The sequence below is a fragment of the Gossypium hirsutum genome, chromosome A05, assembly GCF_007990345.1.
Source record: "Gossypium hirsutum isolate 1008001.06 chromosome A05, Gossypium_hirsutum_v2.1, whole genome shotgun sequence".
NCBI classification, from domain to species: domain Eukaryota; kingdom Viridiplantae; phylum Streptophyta; class Magnoliopsida; order Malvales; family Malvaceae; genus Gossypium; species Gossypium hirsutum.
Window position 1 is genome coordinate 46,162,128 of NC_053428.1, and position 24,611 is coordinate 46,186,738.

At 32.6% G+C, this 24,611-nt stretch overlaps 1 protein-coding gene and 1 pseudogene across 1 annotated transcript; one reads left to right on the forward strand and one right to left on the reverse strand.

The window, feature by feature from the left end:
• Window positions 1-8,174: 8,174 nt before the first annotated feature.
• Window positions 8,175-10,064, forward strand: LOC107961169 (protein S-acyltransferase 11-like; annotated as a pseudogene).
• Window positions 10,065-10,502: 438 nt separating this feature from the next.
• On the reverse strand, window positions 10,503-16,120 carry LOC107957206 (transcriptional adapter ADA2a). Its single transcript, XM_016892662.2, has 14 exons — window positions 16,023-16,120; window positions 15,830-15,936; window positions 15,675-15,733; window positions 15,024-15,211; window positions 14,478-14,543; window positions 14,213-14,338; window positions 14,009-14,084; window positions 13,693-13,753; window positions 13,536-13,594; window positions 13,264-13,368; window positions 12,705-12,927; window positions 11,806-12,016; window positions 11,182-11,469; window positions 10,503-10,986 (listed from the first exon to the last, which is right to left on the reverse strand). The coding sequence occupies exons 2-14, from the start codon at window positions 15,880-15,882 to the stop codon at window positions 10,795-10,797; spliced, it is 1,707 nt and encodes a 568-aa protein (XP_016748151.1). The 5' UTR covers window positions 15,883-15,936; window positions 16,023-16,120; the 3' UTR covers window positions 10,503-10,794.
• Window positions 16,121-24,611: the final 8,491 nt, after the last annotated feature.

The window sequence follows — 24,611 nt, forward strand, 5'->3', positions numbered from 1 at the left end:
CCAAAACCATAAGAACAAGTGATTCCTTAGAAAGCTCGATCTTAAGTGCCTTAAGTCTTGAAGCAATATGGAACATCTCCATAATGTACTTCCTTACATTTCCTTGACCCTTATACTTCATAGACATTAAAGAAGTCAAAAGTGATGTCATCATCGTTTTTAGCCAAACATTTCTCAATTTCATCAAGGAAACCATTGGCAGAGTAATCTCTTCAAATTCTATGCCTGTAATGGCTTCTGAAATGTTGTGTTTCATGATTATTAGACTTAAACGATTTGAATGATCCCACCTCTCAAAATCCTTCTTAACATCAAGGGTGCTTTCCGCAGTGAGAGGTGCAAGTCGTTCTTCCCTTATTATAAGGTCTAGGTCGATACAACCAATCACTATAAGTGAGTGTCTTTTCCATTCCTTAGAATTAGTCCCATTAAGCTTGGATATAGAATTTATATTAGCAGATATTATGGCAGTAGAAGATGAACTAACTAAATATAAAACAAATAAAAATAAGCTCACATCAATATTTATAAGTAAACAATAAATTCAAGATAATGACTAATTTCATCTTAAGATACCAAACACAACATTAATATCAAATCTTTGAATAATATTAACAGTAAGCGTTTCTCTTGTTGTAGCAATCAAACATTGGCAATAAACTATGTCAAACAATTAATTAATCTTTGGGCTAACTTATTGCTCACATAGAATACCTTAAAATTGCCACACATTTATCACCACAGATGTTGTTAAAATTCTGCCAAATATTAACTTACATTTGGGTCAATTAATAAACACATGAATCATAAAAACATATAATTATCTTAATATTTTAAATAAACTAATTTACGCACACTTTAACGATATTTTGATTCAACTAATCAATTTAAAATATTAGAGATTTTTAATTAAAGGCCAAAATATGAATTTATTTATTTTAAAATATTTCTCTCAATCGCATATTTGATAATTTTCCAATAGAGTTTAATTCAGAAGCACAATTTATACATTAAACTAATCAAAACATTCGGTATAGAACAGACAAGAGACTCATCGAGCATTCAAATAGCCAACAATTAATAAATATAAAATCTTCTTCTATTCTCACAGTACTGGCAAAAGAGACAACCAGTAGTTTTTCAATATTCTCTCTAGCTTCCAAATCCATGATTACCAATAATCACGCATGTCAAAAAATAAAATAAAAATGATAATAGATAAATAAATAAACAATGAAAATTCTATCATGAAAGTGCAACCCAATTATGCTAATTTCCAGATATTACGCAAGCAATTAGCAATTACATGCTGAAAAGATCAATTAAACAATAAACATTGACATTAACACTGGGAATCAATGAAATTTTAGTTCACCAATGCATTAGAAAGTTGAAATTTCAACTAGGATTTCCAAAAAAAAAAAAAAAAAAGAAGAAGAAAACCAGATGATATCAGTTATCAACACAAGAAGGATTTCCCTTTCTGTTCACCTATCTGTGTTTCTCTACCAGGGAACAAAGGCTAGATTTGCAACATGAACAGAAACTTATGAAACCCTAAATTAAGAATAGATTAACAGCAAAGAGAACAAAAACAAAAAAGAATAGAAGAAGTCGAATCTGTTGCGCCTTTCAAATTCATAAAAATCAAAACAAACTTAAAAATAAATTTAAAAAATTCAACATATACTTTAATTAGAATATCAAATCAAAATACTAAATTCATCAATATATTCTCAATGATTCAACATGACAAGATTCAGATGTCACTTGTTAGAATCATAAATCAAGATATAAATAAAATTTAATGAACCATAAATTAAGATCTATCATATCAAATCATAAAAAAAAACGACAACAAAACTAGATGCAGAAACGTAGCTAAATCCTTGGGTTTCTAAAATTTTTTCGAATATTAGAAATTTGATCTTCCAAATTAGCACATAATAAATCTTGAGAAAATGGTTCTCTTTTCTAAAAATGAGAGATTAGAAAAGTTACATTGTGTGTAATTTAAATAGCATAATCTTAATATATATAACTTTGGCACATTAGCCCTAATTCCTAATCAACTTATCATTAATTTGAAATTAACTATTAAATATATACATATATTTGACCCGTTCTTTATTTATATTGGTGTATTCCCTTTCACCCGTATAAGCCGTTGTAGAGAACCCATCATTGCAGCTCCATTGCAAGCCTGCATTTTGACTTCCCACTAGTATTTCTTACAAATAACCTGCAAATTTATAATCGACAAATAGAATTAAGATAAGGAATTCAATTCATAATCAATTAATTCATTTGTTAGAGCAGAAACTGAACAGCATTTAAGACTTAATTAATCCCATGAGAAAAAGGTATTTTCCTTTGAAAACTTGACCATTACCAATTCTTCTGTTAACCAAGAACATGAAAACTAAAGAACAGCAATATATCTTAAGTTAAAATAGAGATGATAAACAAATCTCCCCGGAACTATATAATTAACTGGATATAAAAATTAGAGAGAGAAACGAATTAAACAAAATATATAAAAAATAAATGATAATTCAAGAAATATAGAAATTAAAGAAGGACATACTTGTTCTAAGGGTTCTCTTTTATTTCTTTCTTTTCTTCTTCTCGCATTTTCTTTTTGGGTGCAATAGAAAGAAGGGCATACTTGTTCAAGGTGAGCCTGTGAGAAACGATGAGTGTGTATGCATCAAGGAAAGAAAGGGAATTTGGTGTTTAGGGCTTTGGAAATGGAGAAGGGAATGAATGCGAAGGTTGTAGTTGCAAGTGTAGATAATATCTCAACAATGGATTCAGGACATAAAAAGACATAAAAACAAAAAGGAACTCAAATAGGATATTCAAATTTATGTTAAAATCGAATTAACAGGTTGGATTGATTTAATTTATTTAATCGATTAGTTACTCAATCTAATTCGATCGAAAGGCGGTTAATGATTTTTTTGAAGTTTAGTTATCTATCAAGTAATTAACCGAACTTAATAATTAATAATATAAATTATAAGTAGTTTTAATTCGCTTAATTCAAATAATTTGATCAAATAAATATTATCAATTTATTTTTTGATATGTTTTATACTTATTTTAACAAAAAAAATAAAAATTTATAAATTTCGGTTCGGTTAATTTTTTTTGAAAAAATTTCAATTCTGTTAATAATTAAAGGATTAAAATATTTGATTAATTCAATTAATATTAATTTGGTTCGATTAATCATTTGAACACCCCCAAACTCAGATAGGGAAGAGGAGAAAGTATTATATGAAATTGGGATACCATGTCATTTCTATCTCTTTCCAATAATTTAATGTCATTTTAACATTTTCATCCTAAAAAAAAATTAAATCCAACATAATGTGTTGATATTTAGGATGAAAATACTGAGATAATATTTAATTATTAAAAAGGGATACAAATGACATGATATCCTAGTTTCATACAATTCTTTCTCAAGAGGAGACATGAAAAGAAATGGGAAAATTAGAATAATGTGTAAAAGAGAATAGGAAAATACAAAAAGACATGATTAATAAATGGAAAGTAAAACTTTGCTTTGAATGAACGAACTGAAGAGTGGTTTCAACTAGATGTGATCATGGGATGGATCGCTTGTTTAGGTACGAATATTTGTCTGAAAAGTGGAATGGTTTAAGCAAAAATATAGGTTCAAAAAATGAGATTGAACAAAAAATAATACCCGTTTTCTAAACAGGTTAGGCCTTGGGTAAGAATTGTTTGACTCGTCCCAACTGAAATTTGGCTAATTTTTTTCTCTATTATTTTATTATTATATTGCTACTATTTTGTTGTTATTTTTTTAAATTGTACAACTTTTTTTAAATGTATTTACAATTTGTTAAAAATATTTATTTTAATATTTTTAGTGTATTTGATATATTATATTTTTTAAATTTGTTTTTATATAAAAAAATTAATACCAACGGATCATAACGAGTTCGAGTTTAGCATCTTTTTATCTGAAAGGACTTTGTAAAATTTTATACCCATTTTTCAAGCCAGACTCGAACTTAAAAAATAGGCCTAAAATTTTACATCAAACCCGACCCGACCCAACCTATGATTAGATCTAATTTCAAGTTTCAACCCCTATTCAATGATTAATGGAATAGAGAGCTAAACAACAGGACGTGCAATAAACAATTACGCTATACCAAACGTTTGCTTTGATACAGGCTCATTAAATTTGGGCTGATTCATTCCATTGAACCAAACTTACGCTATATAAGCCCCTTTCTTCGAGTTTTTCCCGACCTCCATCCACTTATACGACTCTCAACTTTTGGGTGAACCCACCAAATCCACATTTGTGCATCAATAGAGTTCAACAAAAATAAATTGAATGGAATACTGCAAGTCATATCATTTAAAATTCAGAGGTTATGATTACAGCATCTGCTAATGTTATGTTCTTATTATTACATTATCTATATCATTATTTAAGTATGAGTTATTGTGGTTTTCGATTGATCACCAACTCGGTTAAAAATATGTAAAAATATTTTTTTTATAATTAAAATAAATTATATTATTTGAGAGTTCTTTAATTTTTTTTATTTTAAAAAAATAAAAATATGCATATAATAGGATTTAAACTTCAACCAATTATATTGGTAAAATATTTAATTTACCACTCAAGTAAAACTTTATTTTATTATATACACTTTATTATTTTCATCAATTATATATATTTAATATTGTACATATTTCATATGTTATTATAATTAAATAGCTTAAACATTATTTTTATTGTATATTATTTTTAATTACACATATTACTTATGCATATTTCATGAGTGTAGAAAGCAACTTCTTCTGATAAGATTTTCGGGGACGAAAATCTCTAAAGGGGGGGAGAGTTGTAACAGCCTAATTTTTAGTGGTGTCGGAACAGTGATTCGAGATCACTAAATCGGACAAATGAGTAGGAAATATTATTAATTTAGTGAGTATAAGTTAAATGTGAAGTTAGGAAAAATTTTGAAATAGTGAATAGTGTACTAAAAATAAATATTAAAATAATTAGAATTGAAAACGAGGTATCGAGACCTCGAGAATTTTAAATCGAGCCATAAATATTTTTATAAATATTTATGGAGTGTTAATAAGTCAGTATTAAAGTTTCGTCAAGAAATTTTAAAATTCTGATAGTTAATTGAACAGAAATGACTAAATTGTATTAAATGCAAAATTGTGGGAAATGATTAAATAGCTTAAATGATAAAAGAAAGAGGGTTTAAAAGGAAAATAGACCCAAGGTCTCTTTGGGCTGGACGGCAATGGCATGAAATCAGCAAGAAAATAAGGAGAATTAAGGGCAAAATTGGAAAATTGCAAAATTTACTTAATAAAGCTAGGACTAAAGTGGAATTATCTAGATTTCTCTTTATTTTTCTGCATTCTCATCAGCAAAAACACCATGGAAGAGTTCCCTTAAGCTGGTTTTTCATATTTTTACTTCAAGTAAGTTCAATTCTTGATTAGTTCTTGAAGTTTTTGTGTTTTTGTGACTTTTACAACTAGGTCCACTTGTTAAATTCATTAGTTTTTGATTCTATGAAAGAAATTGAAAGTTTATATGAATATGTGCTGGAAGTTTATGATGATTTGGCATGGAATTAGAGCTTTAAATTGTTTATATGCTGATTTTATTGAAAGAATTGAATAGAAAGTGAATGTTTGGGACCTAATTGTAAAAGAATTTGAAGTTAGAGTTTTATGTGGAAATTCTGAATTTCAATAGTTATGAAATAACTTATAATGTCTAGTAAAAGTATTAATTGAGAAAATTATCTTAATTGAGGGGTTAATTGAGCAAGGACTGAATTGTATGAATTGTGAAATTTGGGGCAAAATAGAAATCAACATTTTGCACTAAAACTGTTTTGGACAGCAGCAGTAGTCTAACTTTGAAAAATCACCAAAAATTGTAGAAATAGAATTAGAGGATGAATAAAATATGAAATTAAATCTTATTGAGTCTAGTTTCTTTTAGAAGAAATGATGTAAGCAATGAAATTGTAAATCATGAGATATGATAAATTTTGTGAGACAAGGTCAAAATTATGAAATTTTTATGGTAAGAAGATATGTGAGTCTAGTTTCAGGGAAAATTAGCGGATCTTAATTTAGAGTTCCGTAGCTTCAGATATAAATAATTTAGTGACTATGACACGGGTTGATAGCTTGAATATTCACATAAGTAATTAGTGAAAATTATGGATAATGTTACTTACAAGTGTGTTATTTATACCAAGGATGTGGATGGAGAGGAGGAGGAGGAAAAATATATGAATGACTCGTGTATAAATTGATCACATGCCCAATTATAATCGATAAGTGTTGGATTAGAAATGATATAATGTTTTATTTGGAATATTTATTATGAAAGTATGATTATCGTTATAATACAAAAATTGAACTTGTGAGTTTATATGGCTAAATTTTAGTGATTATTTGTTAATTTTATGAATTTCATGATGTGTTATTTCATATGTATTGATGATAAAATCGTGAATAATGTAAAAGCATGAAAATTGAATAAATGATCAAATTGAGCATTTCAGTTCAGTGACAAGATGAATTGAAAGAAAAGATCATGGTTGGACCATGGCAACAAGTGATAAGTGATAGCTTCGGCTACACTTAACTGATCAAAGACAAGTGAAAGTGATAAGTGATAGCTTCGGCTACACTTATCTGATCAAGGACAAATGACAAGTGAAAAGTGGTAGCTTCGGCTACCTGATCAGTGAAAAGTGGTAGCTTCTGCTACCTGATCAGTGAAAAGTGGTAGCTCCGGCTACCTGATCAGTGAAAAATGGTAGCTCCGGCTACCTGATTAGTGAATAGTGGTAGCTTCGGCTACAAGTGACAAGTGATTTCCGTATAAAACCATATCTGGGATATGGCATCAGTGAGATATGTGATTCGTGTAAGACCATAGCTGAGCTATGGCATCGATATGTGATATGTGATTACGTGTAAGACCATAGCTGGGCTATGACATCGATATATGAATATGTGTAAGACCATAGCTGGGCTATGGCGTCATTATGTGAAGATGTGTAAAACCATAGTTGAACTATGGCATCGAGAAAACGAAGTACTCAATTCCGTAAGACGTTCACTAATTTGACAAAGTTTGGTAAGTGTTACATGGAATTATATGATACAAGAAAGTACGAGTTGATAAGATATGAGTATAGAACTTGGATGATAAATGAATTCATTTGTGATTATATAATTGTTCATCTTGAATGTACTGTCCATATGTATTGATAATTCAAATGTTTTAATGAATAAAGTTCCGACATGGAATAAATTGTACACGAGACAAATAATTATGAAATTGAACTCGGAATTCATGAAAATGGCAGTTATTGATATATGGAGACATGAGACATTGATATATGAATATGGAAAATGTTTGATAAATGTGTTTATTCATAATTATGGAATTATATACCTCATGTGTACTATTTGCATAAAGATGATATTTCAAATACTTTAGTTATTTAAGCTTAAATATGAAATAGTATGAAATCAAGATAAGTTGTTATAAAAATATATTTAGATTACAGAGATATAGCTGATATATGTTGTATGATTACATAACGTGAAATTGTGTATATATGAGAAATTTAATGAGAAATGTGCCCATACACGTTTCTTGTTATTTATATGAAGTGTACGACTGACAAGGGTGATGAAGTTATAAACTGAGAGTCACACCCGTGTTAAAGTGTGAAAATTTTCTAAGTGTTGTAAAAGTTTCATATGTTTACGGTTTGGTCCCGAACCACCCTGAATGTATGTTTTGAGCCCCATAGGCCCATATAAGGGACGTTAAACATATGTATGAAAGTTTTTAATTTAGAAGAAATTTTATGGATGATTTTTACATGATTAATCATATTAAGTTCGGTAATGCCTCGTATCTTATATGGTTCAGTAAAAACATGAGTGAAGCCCAATGCTCAAGAAACCCGATCTTGAAACTAGAAAATAAAAATTTAATAATAATTATTATTATTATTTTAATCTTCGAAATCTAAATTCAAATCCAGTATTTTCCTTTTCGAAAATTTTGATTTTTCCTGGTTCAAATTTCAGGGTTCAATGTAAGATAGAAGATGGCTGAATCGGGCAAGGTGAATTTTATTCTTTCTTTTTTCATTTTTTATTTTATTTCTCATTCGTCTTCCTTTCATCGTATTTATTTGTTTGTTTGTTTTTGATTCTTATTAATTTAGGTTTGAATTTGAAGAAGGTTAAAAAATAATATAATCATTAATAAAAAAAGAAGCTAAGCTACTATGATATATTTTACCTGGCAGGGGATTTTGTGTTGGGATTACACTGATCCTAATTGTGTGTTATTTACATTTCACAAAAGCAGAAACTGAGGAATCCGTTTTTATTTCTACAAATTACATAATCAGGTTAGAATCATGATATGTTTTTCATCTATTTTGATACATTCATCCGATTTGGCATATATAAATCAAGAATTTTTTGTGTTGTAAAATGGATCATAAAAATTTGTGCTGAAAGTTGAAATTTCATTTGTATATGTTAATGGGTTGAACTGTTCGAAATTGTAGCAACATCTTGTAACAGCAGTGACGGAGGAGAAAGGAACAACGTGCTGGGGATGTGGATTGGGGCTCCTGCTTCCAACACTCGGATCGGCTTTCAAGTGCGGATGGTGTGGAGCTATTACAAATCATAACCTAAGTAAAAACCAAAACCAATGTCTTCTCTGGAGGCGCTTGCGTGATCGTTGCTTTGTCTCTTTTCTTTTTAGTTTCATGCTCTTTGTCATATGTAAGTTGCTTCACATATCCATATTCCACACTCAGTATTACATTAAGTTTTATGTTTCAACATGAAACCGTAGGTGGCGGGGTATGGGCAGCGTTTCCCATTATTTTCTTGGTAAGTTATACCAGTGGGATTGTTCATTCAGTCATAACGACAATCTTGGCATTGACGACTATTTCCACTTTCGGTCTATCGGCATTCCAATGCGCCGGTGCACCTCCGATGATATTGTGGGGAAGCTATACGGTTGTGGGGAAAGGTGAGCTTGAAAACTATACTTTCTGCCATTACTGTTCCAAGCCCAAATCGCCAAGAGCACATCACTGCCGTTCCTGTGGAATGTGTATATTGGATATGGATCATCACTATCCTTTTGTAAGTAATTAACCTTATTTTAGTGTTTAAGCTTAGTGGAATGATGTATTAGCAGAGACAATCGAACTAATTGATTTGTGATGATGACGATGACACAGATAGGGAACTGTGTAGGCGCAGCGAATCATCGGCACTTCATAGCTTTTCTAATTTCAGCTATATTCAGCACAATTTACGTAACAGTGATGTCTGCATATACGAGTTTCCTTATATGGCCGCCATTGAGGTACAAACCGCCAGAACACTCGACCATTTTCAGCACGGGTCTGGTGATGTTGGCAAGCAGGGAAGGTCTTGTGGCATTGTTAAGCTCAGCAATGGAACTGCCGGTAAGAGGGTTGGTTTTAATTTATCTTTTCATTGCCAGCATATCGGTGGAGATAAGTTAAGCGTACTGCTATGGCAGCAACTGTGTTACATATACGAAGGGCGAACATACCTCAGCCATTTGAGTTCACGGGAAGGGGATCATGTGAAAGAAAAAGATTGCCAGAATCTATTGCGCTTCTTCGGATGTCGGTATTCGATGTTGAGATTCTTGCCCACTCTGCGGAATTCGCGAAAGAGACACAAGACGTGAACATATTTGTTACTCTGGGTGTGATGTTATTTCTTTTTTTAAATTTCATTAAAAATTGTAACATAGCAGGTAATTTGGGAGTTTGAACAATGGAATTTCAGTCGCCATTTTTGGTTACAGGAGATGCAGAGCAAGGTTTGATTCCATCGTATTCTCCCATGTATTCTCCTAAGAATCTGTTTTCTCGAGAAAAAGAGAAAAAAAGGCATTTTTACTCCTGAATTTCTTCACCTTCTGCTGTATTAATAATAATATTAATGTTGATATCCAACGAGTTAAAAATTCAATTTGCATCAATTTAATAAACTTATCATTACAGATTAGATAGCCCCTCCCAAATTGTTTTTAAATAATAATTGCATTAATTGTTCTTAAATCTATGACTTGAATTAGGTTAATATGCAGATTTGTCACTACACTTTTAAGTGAAAATTGAAAACTAACACTACACTTCATTTGATATTTATCATTATCTTTATAAATTAGAGATAAATTTACTAATATACTTTAACTCTATATTAAAATTTTTTTTTACCAAAATTTTCCAGTAAAGTTAAAATTTTTTTTATTGAATTTTCTAATTCAAAATAATTTTAATAAAAATATTTTTATATTCTAATTTATTATTTAACAATAATAAGTTAATTAATATAATATTAAAATTAACTTTCAAATTTAAATGTAGCAAAAGAAAATTAGACTTTTCCTATAAAGTAAAATATAAAAACATTAAATATACTGTAATACGCACTCGAACCCGAATTCAGAAGCAACATAAATCTCTTCTTGGGAGGAAAACAGACGTGGAAATTCTCTCTCTTGTAATTTTCCATGTAAAACATGGCAAGAGAGAAGCATGCAAATGTGGTTGCTTATATAAATTGTATAATAAATGAGCAACACTATTTGTGCTTCTTCCTATCACATAGATCTATACAATTTCAATCTACAAAATTGGAGGCGCTGAATTTTGTTCAAACTTGAACAATCCCCTTTTTTACCAACATATCATACACCCTATCCACCTTGCCCGGTTCAACTTTGAACAGGTTGTGGGCATCAGATTTCTTGCTAATATTTCCCTTCATAATCTCCATTGATAAGGTTTGCAACATTGAGAGATAATGTGACGGCAGTATTCTGATCTCACTGCAAAGCTGTTTCTCCTGCACACAAGCACATTATAAGAGACCCAAAATCCGAAATAATATACACAAATAGTTTCCAATCAAACTCTAAGCTACTTCATGTTTCACCTGTATCCCCAAAGTTTGACAGTTATTCAATTACTTAAACTTGGGGTTGTAAAAGATAACCGTATGTCTATGCAATATACAACAGCGTAGGGAGGGTATCCTTACAGAATCAGACAATAAATCAGCTCCTATGAATCCAGTGATATCCCAATCATCCAAAGTGCTTAAAGTAGTTTGTCCCAAAACAGTTGAAGATTCTTTACTAAAAGGTTGTAAACCAGTGGAACCCCTCACAATACCCCTCGGACTGCCATGCAATAACACTTTACCACTAGGACCAGCTTGTACACTTTCCTTCAGTCTCTGGGCATTTTCTTCAGCTTCCTTTTTCCTCTTCTCTTCAATAAATTTATTGGCTTCAGCAGCAGTTCGACAACCAGCAGCTCGAGCTTCCTGCATATAAATTCACCTGAATAATGTTCCAAAATTTTGATGCTTAAATAGTTGTATTTGGAGGTTCAGCCCCAAGGGATAGCAATCATTGTGGAATTGAACCATTTGAGATGAAGAAATACAACTATATGATTAAAAGATGAAAGCCAAAACCAAAGTCAAAAGGTGCATAGATTTCTAGTTCCTAGTATTCGGCTTCAGTGCTCCCAGAACAGGAAAATAATGTAATCAAACTTCAATCTCATTTGAAAACTAATTTTCATTTCGTGGAAATCTACACCAGTGCATGAAAGCAGCAAATAAGCATACAAAGTCAGCACAAAGCAAGCATTTAACCTGAAGTTCTTGTATTCTTTTGACAATCCGATGCTCCTCTATGACACTCTTAAGCAACTCCCGATGCTCTTCTTTCGAGTGGAAGCGCATAAACACCTTGTAACGCTGATATATTTCCTTCTCCTCAGGTGAGAGGTTTCTCTCGAATGGATCAGGGTAAAGTAAATTTCTTTCCAAAATAAAGTCCTTCCTACGCTTCCTCTCATCAAGCCTGTCGATAAAACACCATACCATAAATCTCTCAAATTTGATACAAACATAACAATACAAGATTCAACATAAGTTGTAGTATGTGGCATGGTATTGAATGCCAGACTATGGTATGCTACAAGGCTGTTCATCTTTCCAATCAGTTATAACTAAGATAAAACTACTAGTAAAGCCAATTGACAATATAAAAGCAGACACATAAGACATACAGCTCTAATGATATACATAGAGCTGTCTAAATGAAAGAACACAAGCACAAATCACTCAACTTGAATGCACTAAAAATCTCCAACAGCACTCAAGATCGAATGCAGAGACAGATTCTGAAGTCAAGTCCAAATTGTCATGACATTATAGGAAAGTTCTATCCTGATATTTGATGGTGATGAAGTTGAAAACTCATACACAAAGTTTTGTTCTTAACACCTAAGAGGAGCTTCAAGTAGTTTTCCAACCAAGATAATGTGCTTAGAGAAATTGCTTCATTCTACGTATCGAGTTTGTATATATGTAAGAAAAATCAGAAAGTATATTATAATTGATCAAGAACACAGTTATCTTTTTCTTCAAGAACTGCCACTTCCTATACTTCCCTCTTAGACCCTTTTATTGAAAAATGCTGATGATCATCAACCTTTTCCATGTCAAGAATATATACAACATGCATACACATTGTTGTAGATAAATACCTTTTAGAGTAGATATGTAATACACGCAACTTCAATTCACGCTCAGCCTTGGTGTCAGTATCCTTAAATTCCATATCTGCCAATAATTGCTCCGCATCATTATCATATTCAATCTCAAATTCCTGCCTCTTGAAATTATAGCCACTCAGCTCAGTCATAGACGGTTCCTCCTCAGTGAAAACCCTAGGCTTTTTCTCACCAATGCTCCTGTCTGCTTGAGGTTCTAAGAAAAAGGTTTAAGAAAAATGATGTTAGAGTACTTGCACAAATCCACAGAACATGACCAACAACTTACATCATATTAATCACCAAAATTAAAAATAATAATTAAAGAATAGGAAAAGGAGAAGGAAAAGAAGTTGCTTAACTCAACAAACTCTTAACTCACATTACAGATAGAAAAATAATTAATTAGCATTTCAGAATAAGCCACCTTTTGCAACAGTTACCTACTATCATTTGTTAGATTGTCATTTCCATGCAGGCAATAGCCAATGACTTCATGCAGAATGTAAAGTCACAAGCAACAGTCATGACGTACAACAAAATGAGAGCATACCTTCTACTTTAATGCCATCTTTAATCTGGGCCATGTTGGAGGTCTTTTTACCAGCAACTAGGAATGTGTTACCACCACTCCTTGAATCAATATGGGACCCTATTTCTGACATCAAAGAGAATGCATTGCATTTATATGATATAATATATATTTGTTTTTAAGCAGAAAAGAGAATGTGTTATGTTTAATATTGCCACAAAATCATGCCTTTAAGAAAACCAAAAGGGCAATCCACTTTCAATAAAGATGTCTCAAAATAGCTGATGTCATACCTCCAGTTAAGCTACATGAGGATTGATGAGCTGGATCTTCCTTTCTTGGTGCCTCATATCTGATCAATTATAGAAGATTAACATATAAATATAAAAATTTAAATAAAAGCAGGAAAAAAAAAGAAAACAGAAAAGATTCAACAGGGAAGACATTTACTTGACTTTTGCACCAGCAGGAGACTCTTGTTTCAGGGTAAGCTCACCATGTGTGGTGAACTCTGCATAAATAACCATTTAGTCTTAGCAAATTCATTTCATTAAAGCACATGCAAAAATAGGACAAGAATATTCTGATAAACCGAATCAGACAAACAAGAATATTGACGATTTGCAGATCAACCTTGTTCCCAGAAGAAAAAAGAAAGTGATCCAGTCAAAACAAAAATCACTTTGGGAAGGAAAACAGCCAGAAAAAGTCATCTCGATAGCAAAAATTTAGCAACCGGGATTTACTTGAAAGGGTTTAGTCTAACCTTTTTTGACTAGACCATTCCCTTTGGCCATAGCAAGGAGCTCTTCTCTGCTCTTTCCCATAACATGAGACAAGTCCTGAGAAAATAACCATGGAATATAATTATTATTACTAGAAAATTGTATGCTTATTTTACGTGCTTCTGCATTAGCAAGTGCTTGTGTAGGTAATGTCTTCAAATCCAAGATTATAACACAAGTCTTACTGGGAGAGGAAAACAAGGAGAGTTCATGTATATAGCATTATAGTGATCAATACATTGTGATTTGCTCTTGGTTCCAACATGTTCTGCAACTTCAGCCCAATTCCCAAATCCATACATTTCAATCGCCTGAAAATAAGGCATGCATCCTCTAACCATCAAATCCAATGGAATACAAAAGAGGATAAGCAGAAGTTGCCAGATATGCGATCAATCAACAATAAAAAATCAAATACCCCTAAAAGTGCAAGATAGTACATAGGAATACCTCAAGAAGCAATATCTCCTCATCCGCATTCCAGTCTGGACAAATAAGTGGGAAAGACAAATTGTCCTGCATGGAAGAACATTAAAATGCATACTCCAACCAATAGCAAAATGGGGAAAAACTATGTTTGGAATCATTTATTATGAGAATTACTGACGGCAATAGCATAGATGATGAAAAGAATGACAGCAATTGATGACCCAGTTAGTAAACAAATTCACAGATGGTAATCACCAAGTTATGTCCCACCAAAGTGAGGTTCCAGGAGAGGTGAATAAGATTTTCTAGCATAGAACAGAAAGGGAGAGGTTGTAGGATGCAGTTGTAATAAAACGCATGAAACATATGGTTCAGCAAAAAATGCCATTGGTATTGAACAGAAAACAAAATTGTTTTTAACTCACTTAAGACCTATGTAACCATGTTCCTTAGACTTTTTTCAAAAGCTCTAGTATACTTTACTTTGGTTAACCATCAGCGATCATGCTATAACCTTCAATTGCTAAAATGAAAAAGGAAATTGTAAATAGAAAGAAGGTGACTAACCATAACCCTGTATGGATGATTGCACTTGTGAGGAGTAATTTCAGCTCCAACAGAAAAGCATTCGACACAAAGATCAAAATCTGGACAAACTGCACACTTAATCCGAACCATTCCAGAAAGATCCTTGTTACAATAATTACAATGATACAATGCTGGCCCTTTTGCTTCACTCGGTACTTGCCCAAGACCTTATTGAAAGAAATGGAATCAATGGAGATGAGCAAAATAAACCAATAAACGCAATATCATCCATAAAGGTCATCACTTTAAGAAAAAAAAAAAAAGAGGAAGTAAGACTTCAAAACTTAAAAGAATTGCATTGCTAAACCAGTTACATCTTATTAGGGCTCAGTTCGATTTGATACTTCTACTCGATTTCTTGTTATTTCTTTTTCCAAATAAACTTAAGTTTCTAACCAAGTAAAAGTAAAACTACTTGTGATAAAAATAGGAGCTAATAGTTAAAATACAACCCTATCTGGAAATGCAATCATTCTATATAAAAGTAGAATCGTGCATTTTATTATCAATAAAAGTAAAACCATATATTTATTATTAAAATTTTACTATTATCCCTTTTGCAACTAACAAGCTTTAGAAAGATTAAATAATAAAAATACCAATCAAAGGGGACCCTAAATTTCGTCATACCTGCTGATGGAAGCTCTACATTTTCGACACTACCAGACGCAGTCTTTTTCCTTTTGGATCTACAGAAGAAAGGGCGAATTTTCAACTGAAAACAAGATCTTTGAACGGAACAGCTGAGAAAATAAATGAAATTAAGAACATAAAAAAGGGAAGACCTTTGATTGAGATCCTCTTCAGTTGGACGAGAGACTGTCCTCGATCGACCCATGCCTTCAATTCACCTAATTCCCCCAAATAGTAGCCACTCTAAAGCCTAATTACCCTAAAATAGATAGAGAGACAGTTATTACAAATTAGGGTTTCTAGATTTTAAGAAAAAGGGAACTGGACATAACGGTAACTGCTTACTGAAGATGAGCAACACGAGGAAGCAAGTGAGAGGCGAGAAAGTTGGAGAAACTCGGACTTTTTGACCCGAACCCACAACTTGTACTTGTTTATGGTTTGATTACGATCCACAACATAACCCTATTTCATTAGATCTGGATCCGACCCGCTCATTATAGGGTAAATTTCACCCAAAGTAACTAAACTATTAGTAAGTTTATATTTTGGTAATTCAACTTCAAAAAACTATAAAATAATCACTGAACTATTTGAAAGTTTTCATTTAAATCACTAAGCTAGTAAATCGTTATTGTAAGGCCTTCCCTGTTTACACTGCTGCATCAATCAAAAGTTACCATTTCCATTCTATTCTATAATTCAATTTTTTATGAAATATTTTTAAATGTCATCAATCTATGAATTAAAATTCAAATAGCTTTTTTTTCCGATATTTGACACTGACCATTAGATCCACTTGAAACTAAGGTACGTTCTTTTACTTGTCGATGGGTATTGATCCACCCTACGAGTCGTTAAATCTTTGCCTAGATCTTGCTACCCAACTTTAAAAAAAAACTTAATAACAAGTAATTTAAATAAAAACTTTCAAATAGTTCAATGACTATTTTATAATTTTTTTAAAATTGAGTGATCAAAATATAAATTTACAAATAATTTAATAACCTTTGAATATAGTTTAATTTTTTTTATATCACTTCAAAATCAAAGACAATTTTAGAGATAAAATTAAAGGAAAAATTATTAAAATAATATATATTAATATTTTTTTATCAAAATAATATTTATTTATTAAAATGATATGTTTACTAATAGTAAATAAAAATTTCGATTTAACCAGACACAAATCGGAAGGGTTGGTGTCGATTTTGGCGTTGGAATCAATATAAGACCTTATTAATCACGCTGTAGGGAATAGTGCGGATTTGGGGCTCCCCAACTACTCGGCCACTTACCCCCAAAAACTCCTGACTCCCCAACATTAAATCTAATAAACACCCCAATTAACCTAATTAAAACCAACCTCCCATAAACCCCCCACCCTAAGCCCATTTAACTTCACGTCCAAAAAAAAATACAACCATTCACTCCAAAAAAACCCATCTCCCCACACTTCCGAAAATTACCCAAAAATTGTAAAAAAATCTGAAAAATTTCCCAAACCACCCAAAAAATGAATTTATTTACGGAATACATTGATGGAATTTTTTTAAATTTAGGCAAGCTCCATCAACTTAATTTAAATTAATTAGGTGGTTATATTATTGATTTGTTTTGCAAGTTTAAAGTTATTATCAACTTTTCATAAAAAAAAGTTATTATCGACAAGAATTGTAAGTATATATGAATTTTAAATATGTTATATTGATAATGTAGATAATGTAAAAATTAAAATTGCTTGTTAATTCAATGGTTTAGGGTTTTTTAATTGAAAATAAGCAATTTTGTGAAATATGTTGAATATATTTTTAATTATTATACTGAATTAGATATTAATAATATTTTTATTAGTGAAAATTAATTGTTTACTTACTTGTAATTTGTTTGTTTAATTAATTGAAAATTGTTTATTTTATAAGTAATATATTTGTAATTATTATAATGAAATAGACATTAGTAATATTTTTATAAGTAAAATTATATTTGTTTGACATTGTGGAAATATTTTATATTTGTTAGGTTTAGGAAAATGGTATTGTTATAATTTTCGCATGCATCATATGAAATATTGGAAATGGTAAATATTACAAACTTCTCCTTAAAAACTTTACAATGTGTACACTAACACTTGTGTGATGTAGATTTTGTGTAGGAAGTGGATCGATCATTGCACAACTTGTTGCATCACAATTATTTCAATGGTATTGACCTGAGGATTCAAACATATTTAGATGGAGTCAATTTCAGGTACGCGATTTTGATTTAGAGCTTCCAAATATATCTACATCTCATAGCTGCATTGGTGGAGCAATGGAGGCCAGAGACCTATATGTTTCACTTGCCTTGTGGTGAGTCCACGATTACCTTCGAAGATGTTACATTACAACTTAGTCTTCCAGTTGATAGATTACGTCTAACTGGAGAATCAATATCAAACATGATGGTAGTTTGCCAAGAGTTGCTTGGGAGTTATCTTTAGAGGGTAGATGGAAAGGGAATTTCATTTTCCACACTTGATTGGACTCTTTGACGATGCTACCCGAGATTGCGATAGAAGTAGAGGTTCAAATCGCATCTCAGTTCATAATTATGAGTCTTATTAGGAAGATTTTGATGCTTGATAAGTCTGGCAACCGAGTTAGTTTGTGCTACCTTGTATGCCTTCTAGATTTGAGCAGTGCCAATATTTATAGTTGGGGGGTAGCCATGCTTGCAACACTTTATCGAGAGATGCTCTTGGCATCAAGTAGCAAATATCAGGGTATGTGCAGATGCTTGTACTTGCTTCAATCATTATCATATTTTAGAATGTCGTTCTTGACTCCTATTAGTTGTCTAACTGTTCACTTCCTATTAGTGATGAGGTATAAATTTATGACTTATTTTAGTAGTGAAATATAAATATTTTTATGAATATTGAAAAAAAATTCTATTATATTCAATAATGAATGCATTACTCTGAAGGCTAGAAACATTCGCGGAATAGTATTGTTGACATACAGGCAATAAATTTAGACACGTGTTGAGAAGGAGGTAATTGTAGCATTTAATGTGTTTTGAAATAATAGGTTGAAAAAACCTAATAGTATTGTCTTTTATAATGGGTTCTGGTTAGTAATTATTTCGATGTTTAATATAATACTATATTTGACTCATAAATATTAAATAATTTTTATGGACTTACTTGTTAGATTAGTGAACCCAAAACCATTATTTTTGGCACCACTGAAAAACAGGCTGTTACATTCGTAGTCACAAACCGCTAGGTGTTCTATTAGTCGGTCACATTATGCACAAAATTTCTCTAAGACACCAAAATATAACGAAAGAAAACTCGAATTGAAAGAAAAACGAAGAACAAAAAAACCAAAGGAAAGTGATTCACACAAGATGTTTGAGTAAATGCTCTTAAAATTCTTTAGCTTAGAAAGAATGAAGTGATTAAAAATAAAGAGGGAGGCCTCTATTTATAGTTGATCTCCCCGAGAACCAACGGTACAAATTAAGTTACATTTATAGTCAAGATTACAACCTATCTATAATTGAGAGTCCTAAGGGATTTTTTATACAATATTATCCCTTTAGGATTTACACTATTTATCCTGGTAACTCTAGTTTTACTGGAGTGTTTCACTTGGCGACTAAGGCTTTAAGAATATGGGCATCTCCACGGGTTCCACGAATCGAGCCAGTTCATCTGGGTCAAATGAGCCCCATTTAATAACTTGAACTCTATAAGACAATGGTCACGGGTTTCACGCATTCTGTGCTTAATGGTCACGAGCTTTGATCCGTGACCCATGACATTCTCCCCCACCTATTCTCGCAACGCCCTTGTTGTGTCCTCAGAATAAAATTAGTTGGAATCGTCTCAGAACAATCTCGATGCCTTGGTTGATTCTTGACTAGCTTCTTTGCCAAATAGTCTCGCCCTTCAGAACACTTGCCTCGACTTCTGTCGTCTCCTAATTATGAGTTTCTTCAAGTAATCCAACCCTATGATATTTAGCTCATGGGTTGGCAATTAAAATTCAAATCCAAAGTATCATTCAATATCATTTCTATCAAATCAATTCACAAAGAGTAATTAAGAAATAACAGAAGAATTTTGGGAAGATAAATTACCCTTATTTAGCCCACACTCCAGAGATGTAGTGTCCTGTGATGGCTGAGAGGGGTTGCCTTCGTCTTCCTCTTCCCGTCTTTACTCAGCCACTACCCTCTATTTTTTTGCCTAAGGATTCCTTTTTTTTTCTCTTTTTGTTTTTTTTGCCCTTTTAGGGTTTCCTTATTTGGCTTTTATAATCATTTCCCTAAGGTAAATCCAACAGCCCATAATTTTTTCCCTCTTTTTCAGGTAGATATATCTGGTACAAGTTCAACTGGGCCTAAGGCCCGTACGCTTTGGGTGCTAACTGGACATATTCCCGACATTACACAACATTTGTATTGACAAACTGTCCAACCCTTTGCCCCGATAAACCTTCACTCAGTTACTTTTTGTTCCTTATCCTGCACCTGCCAATCCACCACTACACACAACCTTTACATAAGCAATTAAAAAATAACTAACATTTAAGTACAGTCCAAGCTCTTAATGTAATGCTAAAATAAGAAAAATATTAATGGAATGTCCTAAAATGCAACTAAATGTACCTAAGAAAAGACAGTTAGCTAGATCTAAAGACATGAAATATAACTCTTTTCAAGAGTTATCATACCCCCAAACTCGAGTTATTGCTTGTCCTCAAGCAAAATATACACGAATACTTGAATGCAACAAATTTTGCCTACGCACTTAACCACTTTATACTGCCAGTCCATTCAAAGAATAATATATACTTCAGTTTTCAACAATCTTCTATCTCTAAAAACTTGTTCGAGTTTCAAAGGTTTGCTTATCAAAGATAGTGTAGAAAATTGCTCCCTAAAAACAAAATTTCCTAAGTACTCATGTATGCTTTCTAGCCATAGCAAACATCTTCTAATTTGCTCAGTTCATTTGTTACCTAAACTCAAGTTACTTTGTAACCCTTACTCTAAGCCTACTAAAAATATTTATTTGTATTTGTTTTTTTTCTTTTTTTTAAGTATATTAGGGGATTTAGAATGTTACAAAATTCTTTGACTTGATAATCACAATGGAGCACACATTGAATTACCTAGTACTTAATCATGTCATAATTTAAATAAAAATCACTCTTGAGGCTAAGGCTTTTAACTTAGAATATAGATAGAGCAAACAACTACCTTCTTAGCTACTTAGCTTGTTACAACAGTGGAGTGCCCCTAATTTTCTTTTCTTTATTACACACTCTTACTTGAACTCACCTTTCTATTCAACAACACGATGGAGCAAACAAAGTAGAGCTGACTTACTTAGCAATTCTAAGCATTAGAGTGTCTATTGTCTTTTATTTAAGTAATAATGTGGCAATGTGATTGAGTTTGACTTCAAAAGTCTTTAAATTCATTAAAAGATACTCGCTATAGTCCAAAAATAACTGAGGTTAGGACATCTCATTTTTAGGAGGTAATCTTCAAGCAACCTAACCTAAGCTAAATTCACCTAATCCCCTATCATATGTTTTAAGTGTATTTAAGAATTCAAACTCATCATCGAACATCATAAGTAAATATTTTACTCTGCATAGGCAAAACAGTACTTACTAGTTATGTGGCAGTGGTAAAACAAATTTAACAAGACTAGAATGAGCATATGTACTAGAAATATAATGTAACATAAATGCACAATACACCCCAAAACCTAAGGGATGCATCAATGCATGTACAAATTTGTAACAAAAAAAAATATAGATATGTATAGAAAATGTCATGGCAAAAGAAATAAAATGTATGAGGTAGAGAAAAAAAACTTCCCTGGCTTGAATTGAAGTGTAGTTACTTCATTCGGCCCTGCAAGTGGATTTGCGAGTACTGACTTTATACCGCAGCTTCCTTTTCATGGGGTTCTTTCGTCCCCCTCATCAATTTCCATGAGCTCATCAATAAGATGATCGATGTCATGGTCTTGATCAGTCGTGGAAGTTGGTGGGGTGGATGGAACAAGGTCCGACCTTTCATGATGGCAGTAATGGCAATAACAGTTTCATCTTTCTCTCTTTCTTATTCATTATCAAGATTTAATGATTTCGTCTTTTTAGGCTCCTCAGAAACAGTTTCCCTTTTATCAGTAATGGTTCCCAAATTCGCTAATTGAGCGCTGGTAGTAAGAATTTGAGTTGGCTCCTCTACGGTTTCAAGAATTGGGAGCAAAGGGGTGGGTAATGTAGGAAATTCTGGCATCAACTTTGTAAAGTTCTTTTACAGAGATCTTTTAAGAGCTAAATCTCTGCTCCTCACATAAGTCCAATATTGAGCCTACTGCTCCTAGGCCTTGACCATCACTTCAGCTAATTTAAACTGCTGAATCTCAAAAAGGGAAATTCTTTGCTCCAGTTGCTGTTTGAAGGAGTTGCGAGATGTCGAGGGTGCTACCATGGGAAAATGTGCAATAGTAGAAGTGGTAGCCTGACTATGCTAAGTTGGTTTTGCAGCATCAATGCCTTGGAATTTGGCAAAAATGGCTCGGGACAGTCCACCCTTATTGAGGGTGACATACTCATCAGCATTGAGAGGGACTCTAGTGGTGCAGCACAAAGTAGTAAGAAAGGAGGGGAAGTTTAGGCTGCCAGCATTTTTCTTAGCACACCGTGCACCTCCTAAAAAATGATCTGGCCAATATTGATTCTTCTCCCCATGATGATGGAGTGTAATAAAAGCATCATCTCATTTGAAACAATCATATTTTAAGTCGATGGCATAAGGCGACTTTTCAGAAAATGGTACCATACTTTCCTAATAGGCTTTAAAGAAGCCCTCTCAATGGTATAGCAATCTTGAATAGAAACAGTCCAATGTGTACCTTTGACACATAAATCATTCAAGACTTGAGTCAATCCATCAGTAGTGACATTGTCAGCTAAGGGTATATATTCATCTTACACATCAGCTATCCCAAATTGGGCGTTAATATGATCTTCATCAAATAGAATTGAAGTGCCACGAACATAGATAAAATGAGAATTAGGTGAATTAACATGTACATAAAATTCATGAACAACCTTCCCAAAAATGTCCTTAGGGTGCAAACAGAAAATACTCCACCTGTTCTTCTCTACGATAGAGGACACAGACTCGTCATAGCCCATGTATGATTCATCCTTGAACAATAACCCTTGTTCGAAATAAAAAGCGGCACTTTGAGATGTTATTGTTGTATTTTGTGGTCGTGACATTGTTGAAAAAGGTTTTAGGTAGCGTAGTGCTGGCCCACGATGATTCAAAAACCTTTGAAGCAGTTTTTACTTGTGCTATTAAAGGAGGATATAAAGAAATCTCAAAAAATATGGTTAGAAGAAATGTATGAGAAGTTAAAGAGAAAGAAATGATAAAGATGGAAACTTTGTGAGAAATGTAAGAGACGTAAGTAGTTGAAAAGAGGTGAGTAGAGGAGATAATGTTGATAGTTCAGAAAAATGAAATGTGCAGAGTAATCTTTGTGGCATAAAGGAGGGAAAAATAAGGGGATTTTTTAGGGGAAAATGTGAGGTGACCTAGCCCTAAAATAAAAGTTTTGGCTTTTCCTCATTGGGTACCCAAGTAACAGAATGGGCCCAGTTATCCAAAAATCTCTCCCTTGGACTTTTTTGTCCGATCAACCTATGTTACCTCGTACCTCGACATTCATTCACCCAATTTGTTGCAGCATAATTTCATTTTAAGATGCTACGGTAAAGTCCTCTTAGTATCACAACTGATAATCCCATACTTTTATTTTGTCTCTGAAAATATAGAAAAACTGCTCATTAATCAAAGATAAAAGAAATGAAACAACATTAAATAATTAATGATAACAGAAAATAAAGACTAAATAAAATTAAAGCAATTAAAGAAAGGAAAAAAATGCTAACTCAAACATCTTGGAGGTCAATGGATTGCTTGCCATGATCTACATAAGCACCCCAGTAGTGCTTTAAGTGTTGTCTATTAACTTTTAATGTAACCCCCATTTTCAGGTCTTTGATACTAATAGCTTCATGCGGGTGTACTTGAGGTACTTCAAAGGGACCTAATTGGCAAGATTTTAATTTACCATGGAACAACTTGAGCCTAGAGTTGAACAACAACACTTGTTGCCCTGGTTCAAATTGCCTTGGCATAATTTTGTTATCATGCCAACGCTTAGTCTTCTCTTTATACAATTTAGCCTTTCATATGCATGTACCCTGAATTCTCCCATTTCATTTAGTTCTAACAACCTTTTATGGCCAGTAGTGACCCAATCCATGTTCAGCTTTTTAATAGCCCAAAATGCTTTTTGTGCTTGAGCTCAACAGGTAGGTGACATGGCTTTTCATAAACAAGCTTAAAAGGTGACATCCCTAACAATGTTTTAAATATGGTACGATAGGCCCACAAAGGTTCATCTAGTTTGGAGGACCAATCCTTACGAGTTGGGTTCACCATTTTTTTCTAGAATCTTTTTAATTTCTCTGTTAGAAATCTCAGCTTGTGCATTTGTTTAGGGATGATATGCCGTGGCAATCTTATGTATCACCCCATACCTATGCAAGGCATTAGCACTAGTTTGCAGTCAAAATGAGATCTTTCATCACTAATAATGCCTTTAGGTGTACCGAATCTTGTAAAAATGCTTTTGTGCATGAACTTCATTACTGACTTTGCATCATTAGTAGGAAACACAATAGCTTTAACCCACTTAGGGACATAGTCCACTGCCAACAGTATGTACAGGTTGCCTATTGATAGTGGAAATGGACCCATAAAGTCTATTCCTCATACATCAAACCACTCAATCTCCAGAATATTTTGTAGCGGCACTTCGTGTCTCCTAAATAGATTTCTTAT

Coding starts and splice junctions, on each gene's coding strand:
- LOC107957206 (XM_016892662.2), bottom strand. CDS start 15,882: ATGGGTCGATCGAGGACAGTCTCTCGTCCAACTGAAGAGGATCTCAAT. Junction 14,085..14,212: donor CTCCTTGTTTTCCTCTCCCA/GTAAGACTTGTG, acceptor TTATTTTCTCAG/GACTTGTCTCATGTTATGGG. Junction 12,017..12,704: donor TTACATATCTACTCTAAAAG/GTATTTATCTAC, acceptor TTTTATCGACAG/GCTTGATGAGAGGAAGCGTA.